Source organism: Hydra vulgaris, chromosome 09 (genome assembly GCF_038396675.1).
Source record: "Hydra vulgaris chromosome 09, alternate assembly HydraT2T_AEP".
Lineage (NCBI taxonomy): Eukaryota > Metazoa > Cnidaria > Hydrozoa > Anthoathecata > Hydridae > Hydra > Hydra vulgaris.
Window position 1 is genome coordinate 18,937,913 of NC_088928.1, and position 17,088 is coordinate 18,955,000.

The 17,088-nt window shown below is 28.0% G+C and overlaps 2 protein-coding genes across 2 annotated transcripts in view; both read left to right on the forward strand.

Annotated features, from left to right (window-relative positions):
• The first annotated feature begins 46 nt into the window (after positions 1–46).
• The window catches only part of LOC100205653 (uncharacterized), an 18,342-nt gene continuing 1,300 nt past the window's right edge, over positions 47–17,088 (forward strand). Inside the window, exons 1-2 of the mRNA XM_065804946.1 lie at positions 47–198; positions 16,786–17,088. The exon at positions 16,786–17,088 is cut by the window's right edge and continues 1,300 nt beyond it. Coding sequence (XP_065661018.1) covers positions 16,836–17,088 — 253 coding nt within the window. The 5' untranslated portion in view covers positions 47–198; positions 16,786–16,835. The remainder of the gene's footprint in view (positions 199–16,785) is intronic.
• On the forward strand, positions 10,247–11,260 carry LOC136085322 (uncharacterized). The gene has a single exon (XM_065806617.1). It carries the CDS (start codon positions 10,247–10,249, stop codon positions 11,258–11,260), a length of 1,014 nt encoding a protein of 337 aa, XP_065662689.1.

A 17,088-nucleotide genomic window follows, 5' to 3' on the forward strand; every position in this document is an offset into this window, starting at 1 on the left:
ACTCTCCAAATGCGATTATCTTAAAATCGCTTATAAAAGTAGTTATGGAGTTATACCGCTTGTAAATAAGCAGTGCGTGGAGTGTGTTTATTTTTGGAAGAAAAAAATAGTTCTTCACTAAACTCTTATGGTGGATAAAATGGAAATGTTGTTAAATTTGGTGGAACGCATTTGAAATGAGATTACCCGAGTATTCAGGTACCAATAAATAATTTAAAACCTTTTCTTTCTTCTCTGTTCTTATTCAATGGCTTTAATAATTTATTTTTTAACCGACTTTAAATTATTTTTTTTTGTATTCTTTATTTTTACCACTATTTAAGCATCAAATTTATAGAGTATTTCACTAAAATAATTTAGTTGTTAAAAGTTTAGTTTTATTTAAGACAGTTTATATAATTTTATATCTAACTATTTTGACAGCTTTGTTGAAACTTGATTTTTCTAACACTTTACTAAACTTAAAACAATTATTGCATATGTACCTCAGTTTAAAGTTCATTCATTTATAGTTTTAAATTTTTCAGTCCGAACAGAAAACCAATATACCAAAATAAAATCACAATGATATCCTTTTTTTTTTTTTAATTTTTTTGATAGATTGTTTATTCCATTTGTTTATGAAAAACAATATATTTATATATGATTAACATAGTTGGGTTATTCCATATCAAATCACCTAAAGGCTCCCAGGGTATCAACTCAGATTTGCTTTAAACTTTGACCACACACAGATCTTATGAAAAAAATACAATCCAGAAAATTTCAGCTTGATTGACCAATTTGTTCAAAAGTTATGATTGAATTAAAAATGACCAAAATCCGAAAGATTTGTGTATCAGGAGCTTACAGCAGTTTTTTTCGATTTTTGACAAACCATAACTTTTTAAATAAAAATGGTGATCACCTGAAATTTTGTAGGGTAATAGTTTTTCACCCGAATAATCCATTATTACAGTTGTTTTTGACTGATTTTTTTAAAGTTTTTGAGTTATTGTACCTTAAAGTTGCTAAATATTGCAACATTATAGATATTTTTTCGAACTTTAACGTGTTACAGTTTAATACTTACTTACAGAAAAAGGATTTTTTTGTTACCTTTGTGTACTTAGGGTCACCACTTGTTAGAATAATCAAAATTATGCATTAAAAATTAATTTAGCACATGCAGCAGCCTATTGAAAAATAACTTTTTTTAAAAATTATGATAAATTACATTGACTTTGCTGGCATAGAAAATAGTGTAAACAGTTGAAATAAATTATGAAACTTTTTAATGTTGAGGTTCTATATATAGACAATCACCAAAAAAAATTTAAAGACCTATACTCTATCTTATGACATGATTGTAGTCTTTTGAGAGTGATGATATTTTCAAAAGGAGAATTTATTAGACTATGAGCAAGCCTTAGGTCATAGTCTAATAATTAGTCATAGGGATGACAGTAGTATATTTTTTATTTATCTGTGAATGAATATATTTTTTTTAATGACATAATGTCTTAATTTGTACAAATAAGAATAAAATAATCAGTGTCGTAATCAGAGTCTGATATTTGTTAGTTTCTTTGAGATTTAATGTTTATGTCTTTTTTAAACTTTTTAGATTAAACTATTTAAAGTCCACAAGAAAAAAAATTATTAAGGGATTGTGTAAAGTCGATATTTTAACAGCAAGTCAACTTAAGATCAAACCTGGTCAAAAACTTTGCACTAACTGTTTGAATGAATTCAAACTTGAACAAATTACAGGAAAATTTATTCAAGAAGACAAAGATGTTGATGATGAGGAGTTTAGTTCTTCATACCTAAATAAGACAGTTTTAAATAAGAGTGCTTCTTTACTGGAAATATCTCCTCTAAAAAATGTAAGTAAACCTGACAAATTAGAATATGGAAAGCAAAAAGTTAAAAAACTGGAAACAAGTATGACAAACCTAGTAGCATCAGCATTGGATATAGACCCAAAAGAATTAATATCTGAGAAAAAGCAAAAGTGCATTAACTGTAATGATTTAGACTTTTATATGCAATAACGGAAAAACTAAAAATCAGTTTGAATGAAGAAAAAGTTCAGTAACTAACATTAACTCCTGATAGTCAATTAAAAAAACTTGCAATGTATTTTCAGTTTCAGACCATCTTGTTAAGAAAGCCAGAAAGCTGAAAAATGAAAAGGGAATACTTGCTAAACCTGAGGCTAAAAAATAACATCCTTTGGAAGATATTGTTAAGCAGAGAGTCATTGAAATATATGAATCTGACGAATACACTAGACAATGTCCAGGAAAAAAGACTTTGTTTCTGTGTGTATAAATAATGTTAAAGTTCATAAACAAAAACGCTTAATATTAGTTTGTTTAAAAGAACTTCATCTGGAATTTAAGAAGTTATACCATGAGCACAAAGTTGGATTCAGCAAGTTCTGTGAACTAAGGCCAAAGTGGTGCCTTACTGTTGATAGTAGTGGAAGCCACTCAGTTTGTGTATGTTCTTACCATCAAAATGCTAAGTTGATGTGCTCTGCTCTTCCTAACAGCCATTTAATATATTACAAAGATTTAATGAAAGTATGTGTTTGTAATATAGATAGTTGAAACTGCATTCTTCATCTATGTTCCAACTGCCCTGGTAAAATAAATTTGAAGACTTACTTAGAAAATGTGTTTGAAAAGAATGATTTTGATTTTGATGATCAGATCACATATAAACAATGGGTGTCAACTGACCGAACTGCACTTATTACAGTCCAAACAAGCATTAGTAAATTTATTGAAACTTTAAGTGAAACTTTGTATGACCTTTGTCACCATCACTTTATCAAAGAAGCACAGTCTTCTTACTTATCAGAGGCAAAACAAACATTAGACCAATATACCTGCATTATTCTGATGGATTTTGCAGAAAACTATAGTTTTCTTGTACAAGATGCTATACAAGGGTTTTACTGGCAAGCCGATCAAGCTACCTTACACCCATTTGCTGTTTATTACAAAGATGAAAAAGATCACCATAAATGTGAATGCAATTGTTTAATTTCTGACCATCTTTGTCATGACCCATCAGCAGTCCATTGTTTTCTCACAAAGTTGCTCCCTATGGTCAAAATCAAACTACCCACAGTGAATAAAGTTAAATACTTCAGTGATGGTGCTGCGTCACAGTATAAAAACTACAAATGTCTAATAAACTTTATTTATCACATTGTAGATCACCAAATGAATGCTGAGCATCACTTCTTTGCTATGTCACATGGCAAAAGTCCATGTGATGGAATAGGAGGTACTATAAAAAGAGAAGCAGCAAAAGCTAGTCTACAAGCAGCAATTACAAATCAGATTCTCACACCACAAGATCTGTTTACATGGGCTCAAAAAAACATCAAAGGTGTTAACATATTTTATCTTTCAAGTGATGATATCAATAACCATGAAACAACTTTTAACCTTCAGAAACGATGTGAAAGGATGCGCACAGTTCCGGGAACAAGAAGAATTATCACTGTTTTGTACCAGATGGAGAGAAATTGTTTTTACAAAGAATCTCTAGTGATGCTGTCTATGATACTCATGTGTTAAATGGTGTTAATTTGATTAAAAAAAATCCTTAAAATTTTCAACCCGGTAAATATATTGCATGGTTTCACGATAAAGAATGGTACATAGGGCTTGTGGTTGATATTTGTAATGAAAACCAAGATGTTAATGTGAAGTTTATGCAAAGAAACAAATTAAATTTAAAATGGACAAACGATGCACGATCAAGTCGGTGTTGGGTTCGTTTTGACAAGATAATATGTCAAATAAGTGTTTCATTGATTAAAAGTATAAGTGCTCGTGACTATATTCTTGCTAGTAATGACTATGACAGTATTATGAGTTATATAAATCAGAGATAAGTTAATTAGTTTCATGTATAAATACTTTTTTTTTTAACTGATATACTCTTACTCTTTGAATGCACTTTTTTACAGTATAGTCTGTATAAAATTTGAAGTATAAATTTTGTATGTGGTAAGTGGTATTTTTTTGTTCTCCTTTTAAAAATATCATCACTCTCAAAAGACTACAATCATGTCATAAGATAGAGTATAGGTCTTTAAATTTTTTTTGGTGATTGTCTATATATAGAACCTCAACATTAAAAAGTTTCATAATTTATTTCAACTGTTTACGCTATTTTCTATGCCAGCAAAGTCAATGTAATTTATTATAATTTTTAAAAAAAGTTATTTTTCAATAGGCTGCTGGATGTGCTAAATTAATTTTTAATGCATAATTTTGATTATTCTAACAAGTGGTGACCCTAAGTACACAAAGGTAACAAAAAATCCTTTTTCTGTAAGTAAGTATTAAACTGTAACACGTTAAAGTTCAAAAAAATATCTATAATGTTGCAATATTTAGCAACTTTAAGGTACAATAACTCAAAAACTTTAAAAAAATCAGTCAAAAACAACTGTAATAATGGATTATTCGGGTGAAAAACTATTACCCTACAAAATTTCAGGTGATCACCATCTTTATTTAAAAAGTTATGGTTTGTCAAAAATCGAAAAAAACTGCTGTAAGCTCCTGATCTTTCGGATTTTGGTCATTTTTAATTCAATCATAACTTTTGAACAAATTAGTCAATCAAGCTGAAATTTTCTGGATTGTATTTTTTTCATAAGATCTGTGTGTGGTCAAAGTTTAAAGCAAATCTGAGATGGTACCCTGGGGAACTTTCAAAAAACTAGGTGATTTGATATGGAATAACCCAGTTGTATAGAGCTTATAAAGACTTAAAAAATGAGGGGTCTTTCAACTTTAGAAGTCAATTGAATCTAAAGTTATTGCATTATTTGTGCTGGAAAAACTGATAATTTTTTGATAAAAATGTCTTGTCCTTAAGTATGGAAAATTTGGCGTGAAATGGCACCAAAATAAAGTAAAAATCAAGCGCAAAAATTAAAACAAACAATATGTGAAGGAATAAAAACACTATATACATAATTAATAAACAAATTTTCCATTTCTTCAAAAAAACATAAATAAATACTTGTTTTAAATTGAGGAAAGGCTATAATTGCCATTTCCACATGAACTTTTTCAAAAAACACTGCTTTTTCTATATAAATTAACCTTGAAGTTTTTAAATGCTGAGAAATAAAAAATTATGTATGAATGTTAAAAAGAGTTCAGATTCCATCATCCCTTTTTAATCATATTTCCATTATCATTTATATAATATCAGCAAGTAAGTTATTGTTTTCTGGTGCTTTAAACTTTCTTCTTAAATTGTTCAAAACTCTGGAGAACATTCTGACCCATCCAACTGTTATCCAATCAGTCTATTATCTGTTTTTAGCAAGGTCTCTAAGTCTTTGACATAGGGTAATTTCATATGAAATCATCCACAAAAAAAAACTTATCCTTACGTCTCAGGATTTGTTCATATTGCCCCACTTGCAGTCCATATTAAAAAAAATAAACTGCAAAAATTTTAGTTAAAAATACTCATGGGTTCCAGAGAAATTGTCAGTTGAAATAATGCTGACTCAACATTTTAGTGATTATATGAAACGACTACAAATCAACTTTGACATATAGTATCTTCCTAATGACTTAGGAAAATTTCCTAAAATTAGGTACCCCAATATATTTTTACTTGAGAAATCAAAAAATAGCACCCTTAAGATTCGATTGTCTCAGGAAATGCCTTATTTATCCAATTTTGTTCAAAATTATTGACTTGTCAATTAATGATTTTTGGTGGTAAAATGAAGACTGTGGCCCAAAATCCAGAGTAAAAAGTTTAGTTATATATCATTATTTTATCTTAAGTCTACTGAAAAAGATTAGATTCAACAATTGTCTCTCTACTACTTGATCAAAATTTGCATTTAAAAATTGTCTTTTTAGAAAAATTTAAATTTTGTACTTGACAAATCATCTACCCTTCTTCTAAAATTAACTCTTACTTCTGATCTTTCTTGGAAACCATATATCAAATCAATTGCAAAATTAACATCTGCTAAGGTTATAGAATACTGTTGCCATTTCTGGGCCTGATCTTCCAATGATCCCCTTTCTCTTTTAGACAAGGTGCAAAAATGCATTGTAAACATTGTTGGACCTACTCTTGCAACCAACCTCCAACCATTATCACATTGTCATAATGTTGCTTCTCTTTCTCTTTTCTACAAATACTATAATGGGCACTGCTTTAAAGAGCTAGCGTCTCTCTTACAATTAACTAAAATTCATTCTTGTGTTAGTTGTCATTGAATTAAGTATCATACTTTTTCTGTGACTTTTCCTAAGTGCTCCAAAAACTCTCATTCGTCTAGTTTTTTTTTCTTGAACATCAGTTCTTTGGAATTCGCTTCTTTCACCTTGTTTTCCTGATTCATATAATTTGCTATCTTTTAAATCGTCTGTCAATCGTTATCTTGCTACATAAACTTCATCTTTTTTCTTCCAGTAACTTCCAACTCTAATAGTTGTTGCTTGCAGCTTTCAAAGATGTTGAAAAAATATATTTTTTACAAATATAAACAATGTAAACTTTTTTTTTTTTTTACAAATATAAACAAATGTAAACAATGTAAGACTAAATTACTACAAAATGTAAAATAATTACTACAAAATATACTTAAAATTATCTCAATAGATTGCTTATTTCTTTGAGCATTTGAAGTCTGATATTAAATTGGCATGGTTTTAATATACAAATTTATAAGTTAATAAAAAGTAAGATTAATAAAATATAAATTTTACAAAGATATTACATTATCAAAATTAAAATGGTAACTTTCTTATAAGATAAGAATAGTTTCGATATATAATAAGAATATCACAGTTGTTAGGAAGTACAACATGACAAATAAACATTATCACAAAGAATGCCTAGAATATAGATTACATAGATTATAACTAGTTTATAGCTAGTTTATTTTTTATTAAAAATATAAGTTTAATTGGTGTTTATACATCTAATAGTGCTTTTAATGATCATATATTACAAAAAACTAGAATAAAGGAAAACTATTCCAAAATTTATGTCAAAAAATTTAAAAAATTGCTTAAAAAACGCTGAAAAACAACAAAGAAACCAAAAAAATTGCCAAATAACCCAAAAAAACGATAAGTGCACATTTTTTTTTTGAATATATATATATATATATATATATATATATATTATATATATATATATATATATATATATATATATATGTATATATATTTATACATACATCTACATATATATATATGTACATGCACACACACACACACACACACATATATATATATATATATATATATATATATATATATATATATATATATATATATATATATATATATATATATATATATATATATATATATATATATATATATTAGGCCGGATCATAAAAATTAATTTTTTTTAGAATTAGTGAAAAGTGGCATGATATAGTGTTGTTTAATATTTACAAAAAATATATTTCTAAAGAATTGATTATACTTTGCATTTTTAAGTTTTAAGGTTTTATATGCTAAGTATATTTACTTTAGTACATGCATTAACTGAAACATGCATTTAACCCTAATACTAGATATAATCCCAAGGTTATGAAATTGAACCAAACCTATACCTACCTAACTAAATTAACCCTAATGATATGATTAACTCCAACGCTATTATAACTTTATATTATTATATTATTATTATTATATTATTCTATTTTTATATGATTGTTTAATAATTTCTGCTTTTATCAACTGATTGCAGAATTTATCTGTCTCATCTTGTATTTTTAGAAATTAACTGAAATTCTGATATGTTATAAAATTGTAAAACATTAATGATTTCAAGATCTAGAGCTTCAAAGAATCGTCATATACTTTTTGGAGAAGGTCGTGAATTACCCAATTTTTGCTTGCCAACCCACAAGCAAGTAGGCAAAGCATACTTGTCTGAGAAGAATTATGAAACTGAACCACTACGGTCTGTTTGTAAGAGACTAGCAGAGAAACTTTCTCAGATATGGATTAAAGCATCAGTTCCTACTATAAGTCTTCGAGGCATAGAATTACAGCTGGAGAAGTACATAGGCAATGTTCAGAAAGTGATTTGATCAAAGTCTGCAACAGTCAAACAAGATGAAATAGAAAAAGATCTTGACACATTGTTTGACATTTGTTCGTGTAAATGCAAAGAACTTTCGTCTTGTTGCTGTCCAATGGTTCTGAAGGTGCCAGCAATTGAGCATGACTTCCTAACTGATCAACGCACTATACGTGTTGGCAGAATAGCTGGAATCGACAAGAAGGAATCCGCACGTGCTGAGAGGCGTTTAAAACAAAAATCTGTTTCATTATCAAAGGAAGAGACTGCAGTTAAGTGTGCCAGAGTCGTTGAAGCATCTGATAATGAATCAGATAATGAAACAGACAACAATTCTGACACCGAAACTTATTCCCCTTCCGTATCAGATGTCGATACCGAAGTCACATCTACTCGTCTGAAAAACCGTTGTTTAAAAAATATTGCTCTACAAGCAGATGGTTTTGGCATATCAGATAGAGCAGTTGCCGCGATTGTATCAGCAACTCTGGTTGATTTTGGTATAGAACATATGGGGCCAGTGGATCGGAATAATATTCGCAGAGAACGAAAACTACTGAGAACATCCTGTAAAAATGCTGATTGTAGAATTACTGGATTGTATTTTGATGGAAGGAAAGATCAGACTTTAAAACTTGAGGGGGATAGGCAGACTGTGATTTCTGAGGAATGCTGCTCCACACTATTATAAAATGATAGAAACATCACAATTTCTTCCTGTGCGTTATCGAATAATTGTTCAGCAAGTTTTGAAGCGCAATTACCCGGCTCATATCGAGAGCATTATTCTGGCTATGCTCAAAGACAATCGTCAAGTGATCCGTAAGCTTGCGTTGAAGAGAATTCTTCGTGCTCATGAAGATGACATACCAAATCGAAAATTTCAACTCCCTGAGATACGATTTCAAGCGACTAGTTATGAAGAACTGATTGACTGGCAAACACAGCCCCGCTTGGAACCTGTTCTGACAAAACATATTCCAACTGTACAAATATTGGCATGGCTTTCGTCAGTTGAAGACATAGTTATTGACATTGAGCCATTTCCATGTCACAATCAAAGTGTTGAACGTGTGATTAAAATTGTGACTGAATCAGCATCCAAAGTTTATGGTCATGAAAATCGTGAAGGCTATATTCGCGTTCAACTGGAGCGCCGCAAGTTGATGCCTCACTTTGACACAAAATCTGATTTTAAGAACATTTAAGTATAGTTTCTAATCAACGTTTGCTAATGATATATTGTTTTGACTGTTCAAATAATTTGAATTTTATTATAAATTCAATCAATAAATTATGTAACAAATGAGCGTTTTTAAGTTAATTTATTTGAAAACTTCAAAGGTAAAAATACAAAGTATAGCAAAGTAGTAGCGAAAAACGGTTTGCAGCATTGCATTCAGCGTATTTGAGAGCCAATTACTGGAAATTCCCGAACAAATTTTCCAAATTTTTTTAAGTTATGATCCGGCCTAATATATATATATATATATATATATATATATATATATATATATATATATATATATATATATATATATATATATATATATATATATATATATATATATATAGAACCCTTAGATGTTGTCCGAAAGTTTTTTCCATATTTTGTTGACAAAAAGTAAAAATTAAAATGCAAGACCGGAATTTTTTTTTTATTAATTGATAGACTGCCTGCCCCAACCTAACCCTCAGTCAATGTAGCAGCACTTCCTTGCGGGTCAGGCTATTTGTCAGTCGATGTAGCAGCACTCCCTTGCGAGTCAGGCTATTTGTTAGTCGATGTAGCAGCACTCCCTTGCGAGTCAGGCTATAAGATGTAGCAACACTCCACGCATGATTTACAGCAAAAAAAAATAAAAATAAAAACATTTTATTAAAAAAATTAAAAATAAAAACATTTTATTAAAAAAAATAAAAATAAAAGCATTGTTTATATTGTTAAAAGCATTCAGAATGTTTTTAAAAACATTCTGGTCAATAGACTTTTTTGTAATTGAGCGGCAATTATGAATCACGTGACCTAATGTTTTTCTCGGGAGGGCAAAATTATAAACAAATTTGGCAAAACGCTTTATTTTTTTATTGTTTGTTTAAATATCTAAAAATAGTTTATCTGGAAATATATAATTGAAAATTGTATTTTACCATGCCACTTGAAAAATACGAAGATTTTTTGAATTTAACTGTTAAACAGCTTGTTAGTTTTTTAACTGTTCCTGGGCTAAGTACTACTGGACGCAAAGTCGAGCTTGTTGCTAGAGCATTTTCTGCAATGGAATTAGATATAGATGTTATAGAGACAGCAGAAGAACAGGAAAAAAAACTTAAGCAATCTTATACGGACAAGCTAAAAGCTTTAGATCTAATTGACCCAAACTCTGTTCCAATGGAAAATAGAAAAGACTTAGTATCTGAGTGGCCTAGTATAACAATGGGAAATATTTTTTCATATATTCTTAATAAAAAATATTTTGATTCAGAATATATTGGCAAATATAAGGACCAAAAAGCATTTTCATTTAGTGGTTTTGTAAGCTCAATAATGCACTTCAGGTTTAAAAAAAATGTTTTATTCGCATATTCTAAAGTGTGTGGTTCGCAAAAAATTCACAAAAAAAGAAAGCATTGGATTGCCTTTTGTAATAATGATATTCTTTCTGCTTGGTGTTCGTGTATGGCTGGAGCTTTTGAAGTTTGTAATCATGTCATTGCCACCCTTTATAAAATGGAATATGCTAATAACAAAGGTTGGTGTAATCCAAAATGCACAGAACAAGCTTATGTCTGGAATAAGTCTTCTAAAAAAGATATAAAACCAAGCTTAATAACTGACCTAGTTGTTAAAAAAAAAATTGCAAATAATGAAAAAAATGATAATAATAAGGAAAACACTAGGATGAAAGCATTGCAAGAATTCGATCCAAGAATCGAAAGTCATTGTGAATTTAATGAACATTCATTTGAAACTTTTTTAAACAACATTCATATATCTGAGCCTTCTGTTGTAATATTTAAATCAAAAATTAAAAAATCTGATGAAAATATTGTAAGTAATCCTGATCTTGAAAAGCTATCATTTGAAATACTTCTAGACCATCCGAACGCTGATGAGTCAACATTTAGGCAAAATATTATTAGAAAAAATGGTTTTAACACATGAAACAATTAAAAACGTGGAATATAACACAAGAGATCAAGCTAAAAGCAATACCTGGTTTCAAATGAGAAAGGGGAGGATAACTGCATCCAAACATCACAGAATATATACCAAAGTTAATACTCTTTCTAGAAATACAAGTTCTAATAAGCCTAAAACAACTCCTCTTGTTGCTGAGATTTTATACCCTCATAAAAAAAACATGATCATGAGAAAGATGCTATAAAAAAATTTTATGCAGAGCATGTATCAAATCGCACTGATTTTAAAATTGAAAAAAGTGGTCTCTTTATTTTGTATGACAGACCTTACATTGCTTGCTCCCCAGATGGATTTATGGTATGCAAATGTCATGGTAGAATGTGTTTAGAAGTTAAATGTCCTTTTAAAATTTTTAATAAAACAATCAAAGAAGGAGCTAGTGAATGTAATTTCTTTACAATAAATGATCAAATAACATTAAATAAGTGTCATAAATATTACACACAGATTAATTCCCAAATGGCAATTACAAATTGCAAGTCAGCATATTTTATTGTTTGGACGCTTAAGGACTTATATGTTGAAGTAATCAAATTTGATCAAGAGCTCTGGGATACAGTGAAAATAAATTTAGATATTTTTTTCAAAATATATGTTTCTCCAGCATTATTACTAATAAAACCTATAACATTCTGTGGAAAATGCGATAAACTTATACTCGAAGATCCAGAAATCAATGTTAAAGAATTTAATGAATTTAGCAGTATTCAATGTGAAGTATGTTGCGCTTGGTTTCACTGTTCATGTCAAAATTTAAAAAAAGAAGACTATGAGTTAATAGCAGATCTAGACTGGGTTTGTTGCATGTGCTCAATGTCTAGTTTATGTTTAGCTTAAATCTTCAATGGGTATTTTATTAAGAGTTGTAGATAAATATGTTGTTTTTATTTACATTTTTTTAAATTCTTTCTGCATTTTCAAAAAATTTTCGAAAAAAAGTTTTTTCGGGGCTGGTTTGGTTTAAAAAAAACAACTAATTTTTTACACATCTTTCAAACCCTAGTTGATATAAACTTATGTTATAATAATAACCTAAAGTTTGGACAATTGAACATTATATTATACAATAAAAAAAACTATTTAGTAAACTAAATTTGTTTAATGAACTATTTAGAAACTAATGGTTTTCTCAAGTTTGATATAGCAGCACATACGCGTAGTATATTATTCATGATAGGTAGGTATAGTAATGGCTGTGTCATTTTTAAAATACGGAAATGTTTTATCCTTTTTATTGCTTGCTCCACATAAATACGTACATTAGCAATGTTTGATGTTTCTCGAACTTCTTCTTTTGACATTTAAATTCCTTTAACAGCACTTGGAGGTATACAAAGAGTACACTGTTTATATGCAAGGTCTGTCCTTATTTTAAAGCCAAGATCTGCCATAACTTGGTCATAGGGCTCAAGTATATCAAGAAAACCACTATTTCTGACAATAAAAATGTCAGAGGCACGTCTACCATAAAGGGGAGACAGCCATGAAATGGCTCCATTCGGAGTTATTGCTATTAAAAATTTGACTGTTGCATGATGTTTATAGTCACTCCACATACAAGCTTGAACATCAAGAGCACTTGATGTTTCAAAAAATATTTCAGAACAATCTATAATTGTTCTCACTTTTGGATATAATCACTTAAAACAGTTTGGCATAGTTGCTCGAATTGTATTCCGGCTAGGCCACAAGATTAGGCTGTCCAACTCTTTAGATAACAATATTACCCATGTAATAATAATTTGGGAAACTGTTCCAGCTGATATACAAAAGCGGAAAGCTAAATCTTCAATTAAAAGACCCAAACGTAATCTCATCATAACTAAAAGAAATTCCTGTTCCAGTGAGATTTTTCTTTTAGGTCCGCTTTTTTTCATAGGAAATAAGTTATCGCTAATAGTATAATCTTCTGATAAGTGTAGCTGCTCGACGGATTCAACACTGGACATGGTTTTTCGTAATCGATTTGTTCTCTTATTTCCATCCCAGTATTTCATAACTGCTGCTTTGTGCTTGACATAATTGAAAACACTTTGAAACATTTTTGCATTTTGAAAACCTGTAAAACTGTAAAGCAGTATATGTTGATAATAGAGTAGGCTCTATATTATTTTTAACACTGTAGCCTGCTTTATTCTTAGACAAAATTGGATTTACAGTGTCTTTTTTTTTGGGAGAGGCGGGTGGGTGTAATAATTCTTTGGGAGAGTCGGAGATGTGTAATAATTCTGCTGCAACTGCATCGCCACTAACATATGGAGTTATTTCAAACGATATTAAGCTTTCTTCGTCTGAAGAAACAATCATAAGATCTGACAACTCTTCGGCTGTAAGTGTATCCGAGTTAGAGTTAATAGATTCAGTCATTTTTGACAAAACAGGTTTTACAATAGATGTTGTTCTGATTTTTGGAGGAGGTATAACAAAGTGTTTTCGCCCTTTAGAAACTGCATGAATCCATGATTTTCTTGTTTTTTCATCAACAGGCAATTTGTGGAAACATAATTTTCCAGATTTAACGTTACTATGTATTTCGTAACGCTCTGCAAATACCAACTACACAGCGATCATTAACCATAATTTTTTTAACTGAGATAGTAAACAGTAAAAACTTAGTAATGAACACAACATGATAATAAATATTCAAACAAAAAGATTAAAACTTAATTAAAAATTAAGAGAATAACCAAAGTTATATTATACAGAATTAATTTTAAACAATAAGAAAGCAAATAAATTCTTTGCAAAAACTCACTGCTTTAATAAGAATAATTTTTTGGTTTGTATCTTTTTCTATTTTATTGAGGTAAAAGTATAAATAAAATATTCTTTAATAAATTTTTTTCGACTTTTATTTTATTTGTGTTTATTTTTGTAAAGGTATATCATTTTTAAAATTACACACCTGATGTATTTTTTCTTATTTGTTATTTATTTGTTATTTATTTGTTATTTACCTGATGTATTATTTCTTATCTTTTTCTTATATGTTTATTATTGGTTTGTTTACATTTTTGCCCTCCCGAGAAAAACATTGCATCACGTGATTCATAATAGCCGCTTAATTACAAAATCTTTGGACGAAATGTCAAAAGTAATTAAAAGTGACGTATGTGTTGGCGTAAGAATCACTTTTTTCCTTCCGCTCTTCCCAAAGACACCAAACTATAGATCTCTATATATATATATATATATATATATATATATATATATATATATATATATATATATATATATATATATATATATATATACCAACACGCATATATATACATATATATATATATATATATATATATATATACATATATATATGTATATATATATTTATATATATATATATTTATATACACATATATATATATATATATATTTATATATATATATATATATGTATATATATATATATATATATGTATATATATATATATATATTTATATATACATGTATATATATGTATATATATATATATATTTATACATACATATATATATTTATATATATATATATATATATTTATATATATGTATATATATATATATAAAAATACATACATACGTCTACATATATAAATGTATATATATATGTATAAATATGTATATATATATATATATATATGAGTATATATATATATATATATAAATATATATATATATAAATATGTATATATATATATATATATAAATATGTATATATATATATATATATAAATATGTATATATATATATATATATATATATACACATATAATAGCGAAAGCGCTATTAGACGCACTCGAAATATATGAAATTGCTGTTTTAGGTTGTAAACAAAGTCATTGAAGTAGAAAAGGTGCGTCTAACAGCGCTAGAGTATATATATTAGGGTGGAGTGAATTTTAGTTTTTTTTACAATTCGTTTAGCCTGGGTGCGCAAAAGTTGTCTATTCATTTCAGAAATACTCTGGAAAAATATCAATTCTCTAGGAGATTATCTTGAGGTGCCTCAAGACCTTTAAAATTATAATGGGTCCCTAATATTATGTAAAAAAAAGTTTTTCAAAAGTATGTCATGTTGGGTCTCAAAAGAAGCAAAATTTTATAAAAATTTCAAAAATAACAATTATTTTATAAAAAAATTATTATTTAAGATATTTTTGAATATATAATTAAAAAAAAAATAAACTTTTTTCATTTTTAGTTTAAAAGGTCATTTTTTCTGCAATAAAATATAAAATAACAATTTTTTTTTTTTTTTAAATTGTTATTTTTGAAATTTTTATAAAATTTTGCTTCTTTTGAGACCCAACATGACATACTTTTAAAAAACTTTTTTTTACATAATATTAGGGACCCATTAAAATTTTAAAGGTCTTGAGACACCTCAAGATAATTTTTTCCAGAGTATTTCTGAAATGAATAGACAACTTTTGCACACCCAGGCTAAACAAATTGTAAAAATAACTAAATTTCACTCCACCCTAATATATATATATATATATATATACATATATATATATATATATATATATACATATATATATATATATATATATATTATATATATATATATATATATATATATATATATATATAAACACACACAGACACACACACATATAAATGTATATATATGTATATATATATATATATATATATATATATATATATATATATATATATATATATATATATATATATATATGTATATTTATATATATATTAACACACACTTAAGCAGATGCTATAAACACTTACTTAAGCGGATGGTATATTAGTACTGTCCTAATATATATTTTACACACATTAGTTTTAAAAATATTGACTTAATTCCAGACAATTTTTCAGAAAAATAGGAAGAATCAAAGAATGAAAAAAAAAAATTTATTATTATTATAAGTTTATTATGAGTATAAAAAAGAATTTTTTTTTGCTGTAATAGGGTTTTCATAAATACATAAGTACCTTTCAAATTCAAACCGTCCGTTGATGTATGCACTTAAGCTCCCCTCCCTTGCCCAAGATACCTATTTTAGTAGATGTTTGATTGTCGTAATAAAAACCAACCTTTAAAAAGATAACATTTAAAAACATAATAAGTAAGAAAAAAAAATTTCAATGCTGACCTCATGATAAATCAACAAATCAAATAATTTCCATTTTATAAAGGAAAAAATAAATTACAAAATGCTTGATAAAGGTTTCCCTAATTAAGTTGTTAAACCTGGTATGTCTAATTTAACTTGCGTTATTCTGGATAAAGTAACCATTAGCTAATCTAGGTCCAAATTTTGTGCATTTCAGAAAAACATTCTTTGCATAGACAGTATTTACTCACCTTTTTCCATACATTTTTTTTTGGAATAAGTAGAAAAAACAAAGATAATGAAAAACTAGATTGCTGTCCCAACCTTTTTAGTTGTAATCTTTAGTATAAAAAGTATTTTTTTAAATATTTAAATAAAAAACTTTACAAGTGGAATTAATTCATATAAATTTTTTTAAAGGTTGGTGAAAATTTCTTCTGACACCTATACATTGGTTATATATCCAGATTATGGCTACTCCAGATATTGACATATGGAACTTGACCTCAGATATATGCTACTATTGCAGGAATGGAGAGTATGATAAATGTGCATGTAGAACAGAAAGCTTTATGGGAACCATTTACCATTCTCATGGTGATCTTTCAAGTGATAGTTTAGACGAATGTGTTGATCAACATTTTCAAGCTAATTTAAATTGTACAGCCAAAACTTACCAGTCATCTTTCAATAACCAATATATAACTGATGATACATTTAAAG

Coding starts and splice junctions, on each gene's coding strand:
- LOC136085322 (XM_065806617.1), top strand. CDS start 10,247: ATGCCACTTGAAAAATACGAAGATTTTTTGAATTTAACTGTTAAACAG.